Source organism: Pagrus pagrus, assembly GCF_965226575.1.
Source record: "Pagrus pagrus genome assembly, chromosome: 2".
Classification (NCBI taxonomy): domain Eukaryota; kingdom Metazoa; phylum Chordata; class Actinopteri; order Spariformes; family Sparidae; genus Pagrus; species Pagrus pagrus.
The window spans coordinates 33,048,749-33,069,168 of record NC_140186.1 but is presented as its reverse complement, the minus strand read 5'-3'; the positions used below and the strand labels follow the sequence as shown (position 1 = coordinate 33,069,168).

Genomic DNA, 20,420 nt, shown 5'->3' with positions numbered 1-20,420 from the left:
TCAGCTAGTTATGTTATGTTGTTTGATATGAACATGGAGGACACTAGCGAGCAAAGCTGTCCTGAGCAGACAATCGTGTCACCAAAGCATCTCAGAAGTAGTGTGTGGAAATATTTTGGGTTCTACAACGTAGATGGAAAAGTAACTAACAAAAATAAGGCTGTCTGTCCACTCAACGACAACAAATCTGCGTCCTCACCTGCTAGCTTTCCACCCACGTTAGGCAGCGGAGGCCGAGGCACCAGAGGTTATGAGCGGAGCTGCCGGAGCAACGTCACGTGTACAACCTCGTCTGACTGCCTACTATTCAGCACACTCAGCTTCAGCAGGCCCCTTGCCAGCAGCTCGTAGAAACACCATCACCGACAAGATAGCACGATTTATATGCAAGAATATGCTGCCCATTGGTATCATTTCCGGAGAGAGGTTTCGGAATCACATGATGGAACTGGAGCCACGATATTCAATTCCAAGACGCACCACAATCCTAACACACATAGTACAACTGTATGACACCACACAGGAAAACATAAAGACTATTCTGAAGGATAAGACTCACGCTATTGCCACTGACAGATGGATGTCACTGGCCACACATGCTTATGTGACAGTCACACCTCACTGTATTTCAGACTTGTGGGAACTATACAATTATCTTCTGAGCTGAGAGGAAACCACACAGCTGTCCATGTTTCAGAAAGCATCGGCAGCACGCTGGATGAATTTGACATCTCCCTTGAAGCGGTTGTAGCTGTTGCCACCGACAATGCTCTGAACTATGTGAATGCCATATGCAATTTAGGGCTTATTCATATACCCTGTTTGGCCCACATGCTAAACCTAGCAGTGGGCAAGGGGCTTGAGGTAAAAGCTGTTGATATGGCCCTTTCCAGACTAAAGCAAACTGCAGCTCATCATGGGTCTCCACCAGACAGCTGCCTGCTGGAAGAAAAGCAGGAGCTCTTTGGATTAAAAAAAGAGACTATTACATGACTGCGTCACCAGATGGAATACCACCTATGACATGATATGTTGTGCATCTGAGCAACAAGCAGCAGTGGCAGCCGTCATTTTTGAAAAGATGTCCCATGATCTTAGCACTGTGACGATCGCCCAAATTGTATTGATTACAAATACGAAATATTATTTATATTTTCTTTTCACTCACCTCAACACACCCACCAGCCTCTGATTTACCTGCTTCTAGGAAGTTCGGCCCCTCACGTCTCTTTATGTTGAACCACAGTGTTCGGTTTGGCCTGGTGATCATTTTATTTGATCTTTTCTTCTTTGTCTTCTTGGGGTTTTTTTTGTTATGAATTGACTGACTGGATACCTCTTTGTTTTGGGTTACATTTTGTTGGTTACCCGGAAATCTCGAAGCAGAGTATTTTTTTGTTGAATGAACTGAAGTGACTTGAACTGGTTTGAACCGTCGGTGATAACTGGGAAATCCCGAAGTGAAGTGTTGTGTGGACTGAACTGAACAGAACTTCAGAAAAGATTTCTTTCTTTTGTTTGTTCTAATATAACTATTTTTGAACTTGAACTGGTGGTGTGGTTGACTTTCTTGAAATTGAGTGTTTTATTCATCTGCTCTGCTGTTTTATTCCACTGTGTATGTGTTTGACAAAAGCATTCAGGGGCAGGTGTGTTATGAGCACGTGTGTCCTTTGTGGGGCTTGATTTTGATAACTGATTTAAATTTAAGCAAACCGCTACAGCACTTCTGAGCAGTCTTCGGTTGAGCAACTAAAAGACACACTAAAACCTTTCATCTCAGGCCCTCTCCACCGATGCCTACCCCACAGCATCAGCTGTCCTACCTGTGCAGCATGTCATGATATCTTAGCTGAGCAGCAACAATGCATCGCATAAATCAGCCATCAATGAAGTGAGAGGTATTTGACTTTTCATTTTTATTAAATATTAAGTCCAAGCATAATAGCCTAAAACGTTATTATCACAATACGTACTAAAATCTCAAAATACTGAAATCTCAAATTAACAACATTTGAAAATGCGCGACAGTGAAGAGAGCAGAGAATGGATGCTCCTCAATAAAGCGGCCTTCCTGGAGCCCTGGTTCTCTCGCTTAGTCCATCTGTCACCTGAACAGAGAATACATTCGAACAAATTGCATTTCAATCAATCATTTCAAATTCACTCAAACTTGATTTGAACTTTTCTGATTTCTTTTTTTTTTGTTCTAGTGTACAGTACTTTTGGGTTTTCATAAAACTTTCCATCTGCATGGGGGTGAGTAGATTTTGACTGAATTTTAATTTTTAGGTGAACTGTCAGCTGGAGATCTTAAAAGCCAGCTGGGAACAGCATTTTCAACCAATTCATGGTACTAATGTTAGCTTCATAAGCAAGCCAGCCAAAGCGGAAAAAATCTGCGGTAAGAGTTGTCATTCTGGCAAAGCAATGTTAACAAAGAGAAGACAGCTTTTGTCTACCTCGGTCTAAAATAAGGCACCCGTTGCTTCAAAAATCAGAGTGGTAAGCGGCACACGCGCCATGTGAGAACACAACATTGCTCTGCCTGACAATGAAGGTGCCGCTTGTATTTGTAGCCTGTAACTCTGCAGCTCTGTTTTGACACAACATCTTTACTCTATCTACAAGGATGAGGTAAATATGGGATCCTGTAGCCAGTAATAAAGCAGCCAGCAAGATGTGTGGCATATTTTGAAAAGACTGCTGAATTCTGTAAGATAACTTACTCTATCTTTTTCTCTGTGCAACCCTCCTACTCCAAGAGGCAGGAGAAAGTGTGTGCGAAGCTGAGGCACACTTTAGTACAGCTGTGAGATGGAGAGGCAGCCGAGCAGCTCCAGCAGTGCCAGAGTACCATCAGAGGGAGGAACAAAAAGCTCAAGGTCTTCACTGACTTTCATCTCTCTGTCTCTCTTCTGTTTTATCATCCCCTCCTCCCTACTACTGATTTTTTTCCCCCGTCAAAGCGTATCTCACACTGCCACACCAACACAGATACTTTTTTTTTCTTGTTTTCTGTCTTTTTGACCTTTATCTTTACTCCTTTTGTAAACCTACGTGTTTTCCACTTCTGTCACTCTCTGTCTTGTTCTCTACTTCTCTGTCCCACCTGTCTCCACCCCTCCCTTGTCTCTGTCACACTTACTGTCTCATACTCCTTCACTTTGTCTTTTTTTGTTATTCTAGAATGTCTGACCACTGGCACAGAAATGGTACTTGAGGCGCAGCAGACCCTGGGTGATATAGTCCTGTGGTGCATGTTAAGGCGGCAGTATTTCCCATCAGCCCCAGAGTGCCTGTTTTTTCTCCCCCCTCTCTGTCTGTCCTTGCCTTCTGTTATGCTCACAGTAGCGCTGCCACCATGTCCAGCAGCCCTGCCGCTCCACTTGCCTCCCTCGCCCATCCCATAGAGGGCTTTTTAGGGCTCCCATAAATCATTTCTAGTTGTGAGTTTGGGCCACCATCTCTATCACCATCACCTAATTAGGAGCTCAACCATAAAGAATTTGGGTTGCTACTTTTTGCAACCCGCATTTCAGATTTTTGAAAACACCCACTCCACTAAATCAGACATCATGAACACATTCATACTGGACCAAATGAGGGGAGTTATTTTTCTCTTTGCGATGCCCGAGGTGATCTCATCGTGGCCATTACAGAGCTCAGTGTTACTATTGAAAAACAGTTAGCCATACGTTGTGCACAGGGATTATTCTGCATATGGGCAGAATGTGGTTGAGAAGTATTTGTAGTTAGCTGCACATAATCTTGCAGACATGTTGAATATAAACCCTGCCCATGTCCAGAGGTGAAGATATTTTGAGCTGAATTCTTTGATAATTTATTACCAAGCTTAATTAAATGTGGACCCCTGGCACTGTTGGCAACAGTTTAGCTAAACAAACTTGCATCAAGGCAATTGCAATGCAAATATGGAGTAAGCAGCGTTTAGGCCTCCGGTAAGTCAAAATTGAAGAATCTGTTTTTCTGAAATTAAAAAAGCTGCCTCTTTCATTTGTAATGCTGCTAATTAATACCCCCATTATTTGCTTTGTTGGCCCTTGTGATGCAGTCACGTTAGTAATGTCAAATGGAAAACAGTGCCCTTGATGTACTAACTTACTGAGACAAAGGAATTTTCTTTGGCACATAGTTGTAAATAAGTGCCTGTCATGGCCAAAAAAAGTAGGAGATTAAAAAGCACTTTTTCAACTCGGACATTTTCCTTTGCTTTTCAGCTGCATTGTTCTATTGTTATGCCATGACACCAATTTCCACAATAATTAAAAACAAACAAAGTGTTGAAAAACCTATTTGTTATGCTTTAAAGTTAGATGAACAAGCTGTATAACAGATTTAATGAACTCCACACTGTTACAGCTTTGTATTGTACTGGTTGTTGCATTTCTAAAAAGTAGTCTGAATGTGTAATTTTTTATCAATATCCTTCACATATTGTGATAATTATTCAATTTACTTACCATTCTCTGTCATCCCTTTGCCCCCACATGTATACTATTGCAGGGAATACGGCTCAGTAATTACGGGATACACTATTATCCAGAATTGTAGTCTGTGCACAACCATAGCATGTTTCAGATAAAATTAGAAAAGAGGTAAAGGACAGCACCTTTACAGAGTTTAGACATCTTTCCTGAAACAAAATATACAGTAGATGACAAAGCTATGGATAATGCATCAAAACATGCAGATGCTGAATGGTACATTGTAGTATTTTAGTATGAGATCTTCTACATGCATGAAGAGCTGTAGTTATGACCTGCATGACATCCACACCATGGTAGAGTGGGTCTCTATTTCTCTACCCATCTCGGTTTTAGCCTTCAAGAAACAGAATGCAAATATATATACACAATAGCATCGCCCGCCTTTGGGATCAACACAGAGCTGCTGGGAGCTGACAAGGAGAGCCAAAAGGCAGCTCTTGGCCTCCTGCTGCCCATCAGTGCCAACAGAAACCACGTCACTAATCTGCAGTGAGTTTCACCGTTATTCTCAAAATCTGGCACTGATTCCAGAAAGTGCCAGAGACTGTGTACTGAAACTTTTTTCCTAAATCTTCAAGTAAAATAAATGATAGTTACACATTGTAACTCATGTATTTATTTGCACTGACGAGTCTTTTGCAAGTCCAACACATTCTCACTCGCCTTAAGCTTCAAACTATGACACTCTTCTTAATCCTCTAGTGTCAGTTTTGGACCTGAAGGGCTCTGCGGTTAAACAGAAAAGCAATAAAAATGTATACGTTTGATTAGACTTTCAAAATAAAGCTTGCTGAAAAACATCTCACATATTATGACTTTTAAATGGTTATCGACGTTGTCAAATGGTCACACTTTCGTTAGGTTAAGGCACAAAAACTTCTCATTTGTTGGGTTTTAGAAAAGATCATACCATTGTCAGATATGCAAAAGCAGGACCCGAATGCAGACACGGAATCAGGCAGATTCACCACATAAACAAGCTTTAGTGAAAGCCAGTCCAAATAATCCAAAATCCAAAAGAAGATAAGCAAAAAAGCCAGGTAACAAAAAGCTGGCAAATGAAGAGAATCCAGACAACAGTAAAACAAAAACAGAGAACAAACTGTAAATCAAAGGAGAGACGGGGAGAGCATGAGGACCAGGGAACAAACACAGGAACGCAGGATAAAGGAAAGATGACAACAGGAGTGACATGAGGACGAGAACTGAACAGATGGACCAACACAGGCTTAAATACAAGCAAAACTATCAGGTGCAGGTTGAGTGAGGTGGAGAAACACAGGTGAGGGAAATTAACGGAAAAACACTAGAAACAGGGAAGGGGCTGATAGACTGGTATAACAGTGGAAGGATGGAAAGACTAATGAGGGAGAGGGTTAGTGCAGGGGTGGAGGGAAAGCAGACTGGGGAAGAACTCAGGTAACAGGGCTGGGTACTTAATCAGATTCAGATGCACAAGAAAACAGGAGGGAAAACGGAACACTGGGAAAGGCACAAAGACAACACAAAACCCAGAAAACACATCACACACACACACACACACACACACACACACACACACACACACACACACACAGTGAAAGCAAAATGATTCCAACATGACAACTATGGGTTAAAATGACTATGTTCAGTCTCATAACTTATGTGAGTGACCTCATGTAACACAACTGACCTAAGTTACATTTCATGGACTCACTTATGTAACATGACTTAAAATCAAATCACTCTTGACTCCTGGTCAGACACAGAAGTCCACTCTGTCATCCATCCAACCCCCCTTGTAACCAGCTCCAGACTTAGACTGTTCTTACTCTTCACTGCACTGTAGTGGCGCTTCAAGAAGTGGCAGTACCATGAAAGATGCGTGAGTTCATGAAGACCATGAATATGAATAAACAATTATATGTTCAATGTAAGGACCATACAGAAATGAATGTCACTTCAAGGTTGATTCGGGTGAATAGAGCCTAGCCACTGAATGATGATCTTGAGGAGGAGGGTCGCATGAATGCCTGAACTGTCAGCTGACAGCAGAGAGGAGAGCAGTTTTAAGTTTGACAGCAGAGATGTGATTGGCTGATAGTGTTCGTGGCAGAATCTGGTTGGTTAAATGGCGAGAGAGTACATGAAGAAACGTCCATGTTAGGTGAATGGAGGGCGCAGGGAGAGAGGTGAGTGAAAAGATAGTCGTCCTGACTGAACTTACGCTGCGCTTCAGTTCAGTCAGGAGAGAATCGTAATTTTTTGAGTGAACATGAAGATTTATTTCCATGTGTACAAAAAGAATAAGAAAGTCTAGAATAGAAATGAATGACAGGACATAATTTTTGATGAATATCAATAATTACCTTACCGCAGGGACATATTTCTGGCAGAAGAAGCATAACAGTATTAGATAGAGAAATGTATTGCTGGGAAGAAAGATGTAAATATTATGATCTGCCCCCCTGAACAGATTGCATAGAACTTAATACTTATGACATGATTAAATGTCGACGAGGATACAACTGAAATAAAAGGTCATACGACCAAATGAAAATTAGGACAATGACAAACAGAAATAAACTGCAAATGTCATGAATGATGCATGGGGTCACGAAGACCATGAATATGAACAGAGAAATAAACGGTATATATAAAGACCAAACAGAAAAACAAGTCGTAAGACTAACAGAAATTAAGACCGGCAGGGCAACGAAAATAACATGCAAACAGAAATGAAAGGTCCGGTGACCAAACAGAAATGAAGTCAGATGAGTGACAAACAGAAATTAAGGTCTGACGACCAGTCGGAAAATACCATGAAAGATGCATGAGTTGATGAAGACCATGAATATGATTACGATTAAATGTTCAATGAAAGGACCAAACAGAAATGAACGTCATTTGACAACAAAAATTAAGGCCAACAGGCAAACAAAATATTATTTAAACAAAATTTCAGGTCAAACGACCAAACATAAATTAATGTGATGATGCTTCAGTCATGTAAATCATGATACAAAACAAGATAAATAAATGAAGCCATGAAACCCAGACTGAATGTTATCAGGATGACACCCCTAAAGAAATCAAAATATGATACTTAGTGATACTTAATGATTTGTGCAGTGAATTTCAGTGAAAGCCAGACAAACCATCATGAACATTGTTAGTGTATGAATACCGTGAACACCACCACCAGTTGTATGCTTGTCTTGCCAGAGGATTAGGGCTTCAGCGATCTTTGATTTGAGAGAACATAGTTGATGTCAGGGCGAATGTAGGATGTGTAGGCAGATGATGACCAACGTCCCAGATTTTGCAGGGACGTTGGTCAAATGTCTTGGTTGAATAAAGCTGAGGGGGGAAGGTTGCTTTTGATAAGGTTTGGCCCTAAGGGGGATATGGACTTGCTATAAATGATGATTAAACATTTTTTTTTATAAAGGGGTATTCCCTGGAGTAAGGAATAATGGGGAGAGGGGGCTAGTGCAAGGTCTAATTAGCAGGTAGTTAATCATGGATTTGAAGGGACAGAAGGTGGAATCGGTGTGAGCCACAACTACGGAGCAAGCGCCTCCACACTTGGAATGTTTGAGATGTAGACTATAATGACTGGAACAGGAGAGTGAATCAGTCCAGTGATCAAGCGGAAGTGACCAGAAGCACAAATTAGAGCTGCAGCCTTCATCTAGCGATATGAGATCGAGGAGATTTGGCACGGAAGATGCCATGTTCAGTAATCGGGAGATGAAGGAGTGCCCTTGGGGAATGACATGCATTTCAAAGTTAAGATGGCCAAGGAGAGAGAGCAACCGTTGCTTTGTGATGTTTTCATCGGAGCAGAAAGACTTGCGATATATGAAATGACAGCTGACAGCAGAGAGGAGAGCGGTTTTAAGTTTGACAGCAGAGACGTGATTGGCTGATAGTGCTTGTGGTAGAATCTGGTTGGTTAAATGGAGAGAGAGTACATGAAGAAACGCCCATGTTAGGTGAATGGAGGGCGCAGGGAGAGAGGTGAATGAAAAGATAGTCTTTCTGATTGACCTTACGCTGCGCTTCATATTTGCACTGAGATTTGCCAGTTCATATCATCAGTAGCCTATGTCTACATTAGGGGCCACTGCCTATGAAAGAGGGCTCAGCTCAGTAACTCTTCAATAGCCATTGGGACTGTGAGGTGGCTTCAGTTACTCATGATCACAAAAGTTGTCTCTATAGTCATCCCTCTAACAGGCTTTAATGGCTTAAATGGTAAATCTCTGCATCTCCTGTGATAACAGCAACATGACTAGTGTTTTCACACACATAGCACAGCTTATCCTTGATAAAATGGCAATTTTCTCTACAAAATGATGATTTTCCCTTTCCTGGTTTGGTGATCAGACTAAGAGGGAAGGTGTGGAAGTGGGCATGCCATTAGCAAAATACAGTTGTAATGTATGTGGCAATGATATTCTGTAAAACTGTACTGAATGAAGGTTTTCTCCTTCAACAAAGAGAAGAGAGGCTAAAATCACTCCTAGACATGTTCCACTGAAATGCAACAGCCCATGCAGTATGCGTTGGTGTGGCTCGACATGTGCTGATTAAGTGCTGCCCAAGTGCTGTGTGGTGGGAGAGAAACTAAACAGTAGTGAAGCCACTGCAGGTGAAATGTAGAGTGGTGGTGAATTAAAGAGCTACTACCACACTCATTTTGACTGTTCATTTTGCTCAACTCTCAATGGGAGATGTGCTGGAAATAATGATAGTGCTATACCATCATCTCCCTATAAGGACAGCCTGGCTGTTGTCACTCTCTAGCTTGTTATTCCTCAAGCTGGTGGTGAACTTGGTGCTGGGCCACAAAATGCAGAGGATCCAAACTGGCAGGGTGGAGAAGTGTCACAGTAGCCCCACAGACAATTGAGCAGGTTCATCCAGCTGTTGAACATTTCAGTTCATGTAGACGCGCCCATGACTCACTGAGGCCTATGAAACTCCTATAAAGTGCAAGCTTGTGTGAAACAGAACAAACAGGGCAGATCAGAAGAGGACAGTCTATTACTGAGTTTCTTTAATCTGTATTTTTTAAATTATGTTTTGTTCGATATAGCTGCTGACAATAAGCATTAGAGCTACAATGTGTTATAACTGCTTGTTTCAGTATCAGTGACACGGTATCAATCTATCGCAAAAACAAACATACAGTGACAAATGTGTATTAATTTGTCTGACAAGCAGAAGACCGCCTGTCAGTAGGCTGATGTAACATCGAACATAGGCGAAGCATAAAGGAACATGGTGGACTGTGAAAGACTCTTTTTGCAAGACTGTGATAATCTGTTATTGCAAATTGCACCAATGGGGTTGTAATTTTAATGGACTACATAGACAGGCAGGCTTAGTGGACTATCACATCATCAATGGTGAAATGTCCCCTTAACAATGTGCTAAAAGGGATTCAGAATAGCAGACCATCAATAGTACTGTAAATAAAGGGGAGTCACTGTTAACCTGCTCATATGACGAAATGCGAGGTTGTCTTAATATAGATAAAATTTGAATAAACATTAAAATGAAAATAAAAAAACAAAGCTTAGCTTTGTTAAAGCCTCAGAAGGAAATGCTGGTTATAGACTGGTGCTACACATTTAATAACAAGTTTTTTTACATTTTCATTTACATTCAGGGCATTTAGCAGACGCTTTTGTTCAAAGTGACGTACAATAAGTACATTTGTCACAAGAAAGAAACCACAACATATCACCGTCGATAAACCTATAAACATATTAATGATTAGTTAGAATTGGACTCTATGTGCACCAGCTCTGTAACTGTTTTAGAATGTGAACAGGGCAGCAGCCACCTTAACCTGTTTCTTATGTAAACCTTTTAGAGGACTTCACTTCAAACAAAATAACAGGAAACATTCACATTCATGCATATACTGTACACACAATCAAAATTGAAAACACAAAAATCCTAAAAAACAAACAAACATATGGAACCAAATGTGTTATTTACACTGGGGACGCTGCAGTTGAAACAGGCTTAAATAACTAAATTAAGCAACAGCCTACAGCATGTGCAGAAATACTGTTATTCTTTATTGGAAAATAGATGTAATCAGCATATACCTTAAACTCAGAATGTAATATATGAATTGAACTGATTAGTTGGCTAGCCTGCTAGGCTATATTTAGCTAAGATAGCCATAAGGTTTGCAAACTTATTATGATTATTGTTTCTTTAAAGCTGGGTTTTTGTCTTTCCTTTATTGTGTTATGAAGCATTTGTGTGCATGTAAAAGGTCTGCAAAGTGAAAAAGCCCAAAGTCCACACCAAAGCGAGTTACTCTCTACAACAGAAAACACTGCTCCTGCACTGCCTGAAACACCTGGTTTGGAGCCCAGCCTTTACTTCTGTAGCTTATGGGCGTCACTAACTTTTAGGGCTGTCAATCGATTAAAATATTTCATCACAATTAATCGCACATTTTTGATCTGTTTAAATGTACCTTAAAAGGATATTTTTTCAAGCACATGAGATTGGACGAATGTCCTTTGTTTTTGCAAATGTATGTTTATTATAATTACAAAAATAAACAACCCAAAACAAGGACAAATACTGTCCAGAATATTCTCCAAAATAACCTCAAAGGTGCTGCATGCTCAAAAAATTTGCTGAAAGCATAACATGGCAAACTCAAGTCCAACAAACAATAACAGGTGGACATACTGACCTGAATGTAATATTCCTTAGTAATACTAACACAATGCAGTGTCCAACTTTACACTTGTAAACGTTAACTATACAATGTTAATCGGCCTGTAAACCACCCATTTAGCTAAAGTTTGTGTCATGTAGAGTTGTTCAGGTGTCTGCGTTGCAAACTCTCCACCGTGGTCTGCCTTTGGAGAAGAGGACGGCTCTATGCATTAGCTGTGGGCTAGGCCAGCAAGTTGGAATTTGAGACTGGACATACTACGGTGGTAACTCAGTTCACATCGACAGTAAATGTATATGACTTTGTTCTTGTCGAGAGAACCTTCTTGGCAGGGCTTTGAAGCTGAACTTGCCATTCAAAAGACCTTTTTTTTATCCATTTCTGCTGAAGGAGGATTGTTTCTGCTGCCATCCACAAGGTTACTGCTGCATCACTCCCTGATTTCCCAAACTACGGGGCAGGCCGAGGGTCATAACATGCATGCGTTAATCGTCCATCAAAAAAGTAGCGGCGTTAAGAGGCTATAATATATTTAGATAGATATATTGTAAAATATATACACTCCAGTCAGTCAGCAGACATACAGTCGCTACTGTGATGTAGAGAAACTGCAAAGTTTAAATGTTATATTTGAAGTAAAAGATAGTTACAAAATAATGACTGAGCACTCTGGAACGTACTGCTCTAATCGATATCAAAATATGGCTCCTTCGAATACTTTATCATTTTTCTTCCCTTTCTTCTTTTGGACATTGTGCACCTTTGTCGCTGTAAATTAGGCTACTGTACTTTTTTGCAGCAAATGTGTAAATGTGTAGCTAGCTACTGTTCTTTGCAGATTTATCATCTTGTGGCAGCCCCTGGTGAAGGAGATTGACAGACATGGTATTTAACTGAAATGTGTAAATGAATTATGTGAATTAAATAATTTTAAAAGAATAATTAAAAAATCAATTAATTGTGTTTGTTTTAAAGTTAATATGGATTCATCCCTGCTCCAGTTGAATTATGTTCTCACTACTAGATACTATTTTAACACTTTATCCTTAGAATGAGTCATGACTGGTTGAAGTTGACTCATGAAGTCTTGCTTTAAAATATGTGTTAAATAGTTTCATATTCCAACAGTGTTTGGTCAGTAACCCAGGTCTCTCCTCCCCCTGCTCATGCAGTAAAAAGAACATACATTATCTGGTATCCCTACCCACTATCCAGAACTCCATAAAGTCGTGTCTGCTCGTGAATGTGGAGAGAGCAACATCCTCCCGTTTACTGCTATGTCTGACTGCTCTAAGTTCATGTTGTGACGTGGAGAGAAGGGATGGGATTGCTTACTGCAAAACGGGCAGGAAGTTAGCTAGAACACCAACGCCTACAGCAGCGTTAACATCCAATGCAGTTTCTTACGTAATCATCTTCCCCGAGCTCATGTGATCCCCACATTGCATTGCCTAAAAGTGCATTTGTTGCAAACTGTTTAAAACATTAAGGTGACTAGACGTTGCAGTTTTCCAGGGACAGTACCCGTTTTTGGTGTCCTGCCCCAAGAATGTTTATTGCTGTGTCTTAAAAACAGACAGACCGTAAAGTGAAATAATACTTTTTGTGTCAAAAAACAGACTTGGTTGCAGAGCCTACCAATTAACATCTCAATAATGTTGTGCTTATTTGGGCCAACAGAGGGGGCTGCTTGCTACAATACCTTCTCATCACTTTCTAGCACTATTTTATTGATAAAATATTTTATGGGAAAACACTCACCAGAAATGTATCCACAACATTGTCAAAAATATCTTTTTAAGTCAGATAGTGCAGAGAGGAAGGAGAGAGGGAAGACTTGGTAGGAAGAAGAGTGAATGAGGTAGAGGAGGACAGCTAAAGATACGATTACAGAGCCTGCAAATTAATTATTCCGAACTATTTTTTTTAGATACATTACAAAACTGAGGCAAGTCTGGGACTCTGTAAGCCAAAGTATTTTTCTAAATAGTGTAGCCTACTGTTTATTGTTATTGATTGGAGAGGACGGAGAGGGAAGTGAGAAGGAAAAATGAAGACTACAAAGAATGACTGTTCAGATTTGACAGATCTGTCTGCTCTGTACTGTTTCTGTAATATAGTTTTTTTCTGTGTGCCTATTAGTGGTGGAATGTAAATTTCTAAGTTCATTTCTTCAAGCATTGTACTTCAGTATAAATTTGAGCTACTTGTACTCACTTCCATTTTGAGAAACTTTATACTCCAACAGCCAAAATCCAAAGTATTACATAATCCAAAAACCAAGTGCAAAATGCAAAAAATACAAAGTAACAACACAAAAGCTAAAACAAAGTACCAACCAAGAGCAAAGTACAAATCAATAATGATAGGAGCAAACAGGAACGAAAAGCCAGGAACAAAAAAACAGAAAACATACCACAGGAGACGCTGGAAGGCTCAGGAAATAGCACAGGTGAGTAACACAGGATGAACTGACAAGGGAGCACACAGACTATACACACAAGGGCTAATTAGAAACAAGACATAGGCGGACATAGAAAAAGGGCGGCAAATTACACAAAAGGAGGAACATCATGTTTCATCTATACATTTGCTCCGTTGCTTGCTTACATTTGCTGGCCAGGTGGGTAATACAATGATGCTAGCTTTCCAACCTAGCTACCTCTACACAAGATAATAGGTCCAAGTCAGCTAACTGTCTTTCAGCAAACGTTTACACCATACAAATACATATGGGTGTCTACAGGTCACAGTAATAAATTATTATTTAAACTTTTGGTATCGGTCTATCTTAACCAAACATTGTATTGGATTTTACTGACCCAAATGACCACAAATGCTTATCATTAATACTTCTATTATCCTGCCTCAATGCTAATTTTATTTAATGCTAATAATGTTGCAATGTTAATTGCAAATGTACTGTAAAAGAGTGGGCCGACATCCATGCTAAAATATTCTGAAACTGCATTGAGCTTCCAACATGCTGACTACTTAAGTGTGAAGTGACGACCTTATATTTAGTCCTGCGGGCAGAGAAACGACAGAGCTGAACATGGTGGGCTTTTACCTGAAGCAGTATGAAAAAGAGTGAAAAAGGTTGGCCAATGAGCTGCAGATCATGAGAAAGAAATTGAAGTGAAAAACAGCAGAAAAATGAGAATTCTGTAGTAGGTTAGTGCTTGTGCCCCCTAGGAGAGGCCTGAACTGTGAGACGTCTGAGTAGGAAGGAATGTGCCAAGTAGAGAGGGGAGAGGCAGAACATGTAGTGCTGTGTATTAGTTCACTGTAACAATCACTGTGTGTTTTCTGTCTCAGTGTAATTATGTATGTATGTATGTGTTTCTGCTTGGTGTACCTTCCGTCTTGCGTTTGTACCTGCAGATGACCTTCAGGATCAGCAGCTGTCAGTGTTGGCTGCTGCCATGTGGCAAACGCTACTTCAGATCGTAAAATCCGACGAAGGAACACACGGGCAACTTAGGTAGAAAATCAGACAATCAATGAGGCGGAGAATCAGCTGACCTTTCCTTTTCCGTGCCTACCATCATTTGTCTGGCTTCTAATAGAAACTGCAGCATGGAAGATTAAACCGTGATATGTGGCTGGCCCTCATTACAAACTCTTACTGAGACAAACGTGCTGCTGAAGATGTCCGGTTGAATTGCGTTTGCGTGTGTTCCATCTGTGGCTCCTTCCATGGGAATCTTTATCAGATTTTAAGTAATTAAATTGAAGGCTAACCTCCACAGTGCTGTGTTTTCAGGCCTTGCCTGACAGGAGGGAGTTTGTAGGTACTTGTTTACCCAAATATTGATTTATATCTCTGTGCCAGCAATGCCAGGAAACCCAATGTTTGGCCTGTGAAATGTAATTGAAAGGTTTTTCTGTTGTTTTTGTCCAATTTAATCAACACCTTTGCAGACACACACACAAACACACACACACGCACACAGTTATACAGCTTCACTAGTAACCACAAACAACTGGATACACATGCAGCCCCTTTGCACATATGATTTAATCATTATTGTATTTCCTTTCAGCATATTAGATTCATCATCTCCAACTGCAGAGCAGAGCTATACAACATCACAGCTGATACTCACAGGAGACATTAGTTTTGGAGAGCGAGCGCATGATGACAGAGACGACCTGCTTGCAGGAGGAAGTTGGCCCACCTTGGATAATAGCAGCAGATTGAATCGCCATACTTGGTCAGCCCTTCAGCCATCTGCTGGTACCATGGGAGTCTGGGTAGAGACACCCCACTGGAGCGGCCCCTGCCCAGGCCTGGCCTGGACTCTGTTCAGGTGGCTGCTACATATGCTGTCATCTCTGAACCGGTGCCCAATTACACTTCATCTGATATGTTTATGGCCTGAAACAAAGCACAGTTTGATTCACAGTTGTAGAGTGTAGCAGTTTGAACTAAAGCAGCAAGACGAAGGGAAATGGAGGGTGAAGGTTGATGTAGAGAGTTTGCTAGTAGGAGCAGCATGACATTGGAGTGACTGATACGTGTGAGGTCTGAGGGGTCACATGCAACTCTACAGCTATGGAGAGTTGAAACTATCCTGTATTTCCTAGTAAAGCTAACTGCATAGGACCATAGCCAGGTTTTTACAAATGTTGACGTCATGAATGCTTCATGTGGCTTGTTTTGGATGATGTATGTTTTTATGCCTTGGTTGATAAAATGACCAGCAGGTAATGATTTAACCATTTGATCATATCTTGAACTGTTCTGATTGACTCTCTTGTTCAATGTGTTTTAGATACAAAGGCCTGGATGTCAGAACTTTTCACAGCTTAACTAGGACAAAACAGAAGTTAATTTGGCTCAGAGAGAGAAAACTGAATGTACTAGGACTGAACCCAAGCCAAGCACCAACACTCATAGCCTAAAAGGCTCATGCATGGGGTGTCACAAAAAGGGCATTTTATTATGTAAAGAACATCTCCAAAGTGAGGCCTTTTCTCTCTTTGAGCAACAAAGAGAGACTAATGCATGCTTTTATAAATACTGTAGCAGTACTATTGTTAAACACTCTCCTTTCTGGTCTCCCAAAGAATTCAATAAATCAGCTACAATTAAATTAAAATCTGCTGCACGAGTGCTGACTTAGACCAGAATGGGAGCACACGGCCCCTATTTTAATGTTACACTGGTTATCACCTGTTAGTTTTGGTGTAGTGTCTTAAAACATTATGGTTTTAATGTTTATACTTATTTTGATTAATGCATGTTCTTCATCATTACTATTTATTCTGTTTTATCATCGTTCATTATTATTATTAGATTCTACTTACTAACATTTTTCTTATAATCTATTTTCACAGTATGTGTAAGACTATCATTTTATCTTTACTGTTATTTGTATCACTTGTATTAAATTTTAGTAATATAACCAATATTTTATTGCTGTGTCGATGTGCATTAGTCTCTAAATCCTGTATTGTACATTAATATCCCATTTTATTTTCAATCACTTTTAAAGCAATTTCAGTTGCATTTTGCTTTGTTTGAAAGGTGCATTATAAACAATTGAAAAAAAAAAATCACATAAAAATGTACCAAGAGGCAGGTTTCTTCAATGAATTAAGTGTTAAATACACAATTGATTTAATTTTCTTAATCAAGTTTGCACCTGGTGCCTGTTAATCCCGTGGTTATCTAAGGTAATTTACTCCACAGGAAATGAGACAAGGCCTAAATGTTGAAATAAGAGTTGATGTAGTTGGTTATTCCTGCTGAATATTTCCACACCTGGGGCCAAATGTATAAACCATGCGTACACACGAAAAATGTATTTATGCAACTTTTCACGCAGATTTACTAAATGTATAAAAATCCACAGAGCGTGAGAATTCACTATATGCCTACCATGCATGTAGTCTGTTTAGTCTGATTATTGTGATGTTGCAAGTTGGCTAAAAAATTATAAGAAAAGTGTGAATTAGGGTGACGTTGTTATGGTTCACTAGAATACGGAGCTGGACCCAGAAGCAGACACAGACTCGGAGTTTGCCAAAAAAGAACAATGAATGTTTATTGGCTCAAAGGGGAACAAAAAGCGAACACGTGGAAGCCACCTCACGTGCTGAGGGGGATCTTGATCCAGAATACACAAAACGGCAGGTGAGGAAGCAGGCAGGAGGAAGGCGGACAGGCAGGCAGGGACCGGGGAGAACACACTGGGATCTGGAGGCAGGCAAAAACACAAAAACATTAGCTACAAGCTAGTTGGCACGAGAGAAGATACACACTGGTGTGGCCGAGACAGAAGCGATACCGCATATGACGACTGAATACTCTGGCGAGGATTGAAGGGAAGCCGGCGTTCAAATACAGCCAGGGAATGAGGATAATGAGGTGCACCTGGTACTGCCCTCAGATGAAACCACGCCTCCGCCACACACACACTCACACTGCAAAAGGGAGGATTAAGGGGACACCACAGGATAACACAGATCACATCATGACAGTACCCCCCCATCAAAGACCGACTCCAGGCGGTCTACCTGGTTTGCCAGGGTGGTCTCTGTAAAAGTCCTGGAGGAGACCAGGATCCAGGATCAGGGACCGGGAGATCCAACTCCTCTCCTCTGGACCGTATCCCTCCCAGTCCACGAGGAACTGGAATCCCCGGCCCCTACGCCGCACGTCCAGAATTCTCCGGACCGTGTAGGCTGGATGGCCATCAATGAGCCGGGGGGGTGGCGGGGCGATGGCCGGAGGGCACAAGTCACTACTGGACACTGGCTTCAACTGGGAGACGTGGAAAGTGGGATGAATCCTGAGAGCCGAGGGGAGTCTCAAACGGACTGCAGAGGGGTTAATGACGGTCTCGATCTCATAGGGACCAATAAAACGGGGGGCCAATTTCTTGGAAGGGACGTTGAGTGGAATGTCCCTTGTACAGAGCCAGACCCTTTGTCCCGGGACGTAGTCAGGTGCCGGAACCCTCCGGCGGTCGGCGAGCCGCTGATTATGCTCCCGAGTACGTAGAAGGGAAGCTCTGGCCTCCCTCCAAACCTTCCTGATCCTCCTCAGATTGTCCTGGACAGAAGGGACAGCCAACTCCTCCTCCTGGCTGGGAAAAAGGGGTGGTGAGTAACCGAGGCAGCACTGAAATGGGGACATACCTGTAGCGGAGCAGGTTAAGGAATTGTGGGCGTATTCGATCCAGGCGAGATTCCTGCTCCAAGCAGTGGGGTCCTGAGCACAGACGCATCTTAACGCTGCCTCCAAGTCCTGATTGGCCCTCTCCGTCTGACCGTTGGACTGCGGATGATAACCAGAAGACAAGCTAACTGTTGCCCCCAGTGCCCGACAGAACGCCCTCCATACCTGTGAGGTGAACTGGGGTCCTCGGTCTGAAACGATGTCCAGAGGGATGCCGTGAATCCGGAACACATTTGAGACGAGAAGCTCTGCTGTTTCTGAGGCTGAAGGCAGTTTAGGTAGAGCAACAAAGTGAACAGACTTGGAAAATCTGTCCACAATGGTGAGTATGGTGGTGTTACCTTGAGAAGCAGGCAAACCAGTCACGAAGTTCAGGGCTATGTGGGACCAAGGTCTCCATTCCTCGAGGGCCATCTTGACTGCCAACAGCTCGCGGTTCCCCACGTCATAATTTCGTTCTGCAGATGAGAGTTTGCGAGAGAAAAAGGCACATGGGTGAACCTTATCATCCCCTGGCGACCGCTGAGACAGAACTGCTCCAACTCCTATATCAGAGGCGTCCACCTCCACAATAAACTGCAATGCTGGGTCCGTTTGAATCAAAATGGGTGCCGAGGAAAACCGTTTCTTTAGTTCCTGAAAGGCCGCTTGGGCATCTGGGGACCAAACAAAAGGTACAGAAAGAGAGGTGAGACGAGTTAATGGCGAGGCAACCTGGCTATAGTTGCGCACAAACCGTCTGTAGAAGTTAGCAAAGCCGAGGAAGCGTTGTAGTTGCTTCCTTGTGGTCGGTGTCTCCCACTCTACCACGGCCTGCACCTTAGCTGGATCGGTCTTCACCTGTCCGCTCTCCAGAATGTAGCCCAGGAATGTCACTGAGGATGAGTGAAACTCGCATTTCTCTGCTTTCACAAACAACTTGTTGTCATAGAGCCTCTGTAAGACTTGACGGACATGAGTAACATGCTCATCCAGGTTCCGGGAAAAAATCAAAATGTCATCAATGTAAACAAAAACTGACCTGTTGAGCATGTCGCGGAGGACGTCATTCACCAGAGCTTGGAAGATGGCAGGTGCGTTGGTGAGTCCAAAAGGCATTACCAGATACTCAAAATGTCCTAGTGGGGTGTTGAACGCGGTCTTCCACTCGTCTCCCTCCTTTATCCGGACTAGGTGGTATGCACTTCTCAGGTCGAGCTTGGTGAAGATGGTGGCTCCATGTAGGGGTTCGAAAGCAGAGTTAATGAGTGGCAAAGGGTACTTGTTCTTGATGGTTATGTTATTTAGCCCACGAAAGTCAATGCATGGTCAAAGGGTTTTATTTTTCTTTTCCACAAAGAAAAAACCAGCCCCCAGGGGAGATGACGAAGAGCGGATTATACCTGAGTTGAGTGACTCGTTGATGTATATCTCCATGGACACCCTCTCCGGAGCAGAGAGGCTGTACAAGCGGCTGGATGGTAGAGGAGCGCCTGGCAGCAGGTCAATGGCGCAGTCGTATGGCCGGTGCGGGGGCAGGGAGAGAGCTTTCTCCTTACTGAATACCTCAGCAAGGTCATGGTACTCCGGAGGCACTGAGGTGAGGTTAGGAGGTTCTGGTGGAGCCGAGCTAGACACACTGCTTTTGCACAGATGAGCATGAGTTAAACAAACAGAGTGACAAAAGGAACTCCAGCTAGTTATCTTACCAGCTGCCCAATCAATTACAGGATTATGTTTTTGTAACCACGGAAGACCCAAAACAAGAGGAGCATTAGCGGAAGGCAAAACATGAAATGCGACTCGTTCACGGTGGTTACCTGCCACCAATAATGGTAAAGTATCTGTCTGACTAACTATGTGGGCTAACACGTCGCCGTTCAAGGCGGTTACAGCCAAGGGCGTAGCCAGCTGAGAGACAGATAATTTAGCCTGTTTAACCAACTCAAGGTCTAAGATGTTAGAGTCTGAACCAGAGTCAACTAAGGCCAATAAAGAAAGGGATTTACCATTAATAAGGATATTAGCCTCAATATTAACACGT

The 20,420-nt window shown here is 42.0% G+C and overlaps 1 protein-coding gene across 1 annotated transcript; it reads right to left on the bottom strand.

Annotated features, from left to right (window-relative positions):
• Positions 1-17,326: 17,326 nt before the first annotated feature.
• LOC311267291 (uncharacterized protein) lies at positions 17,327-18,753 on the bottom strand. The gene is made up of 2 exons (XM_084370273.1): positions 17,505-18,753; positions 17,327-17,413 (listed from the first exon to the last, which is right to left on the bottom strand). The coding sequence occupies exon 1, from the start codon at positions 18,353-18,355 to the stop codon at positions 17,708-17,710; it is 648 nt and encodes a 215-aa protein (XP_084226399.1). The 5' UTR covers positions 18,356-18,753; the 3' UTR covers positions 17,327-17,413; positions 17,505-17,707.
• Between the last annotated feature and the right edge of the window lie 1,667 nt (positions 18,754-20,420).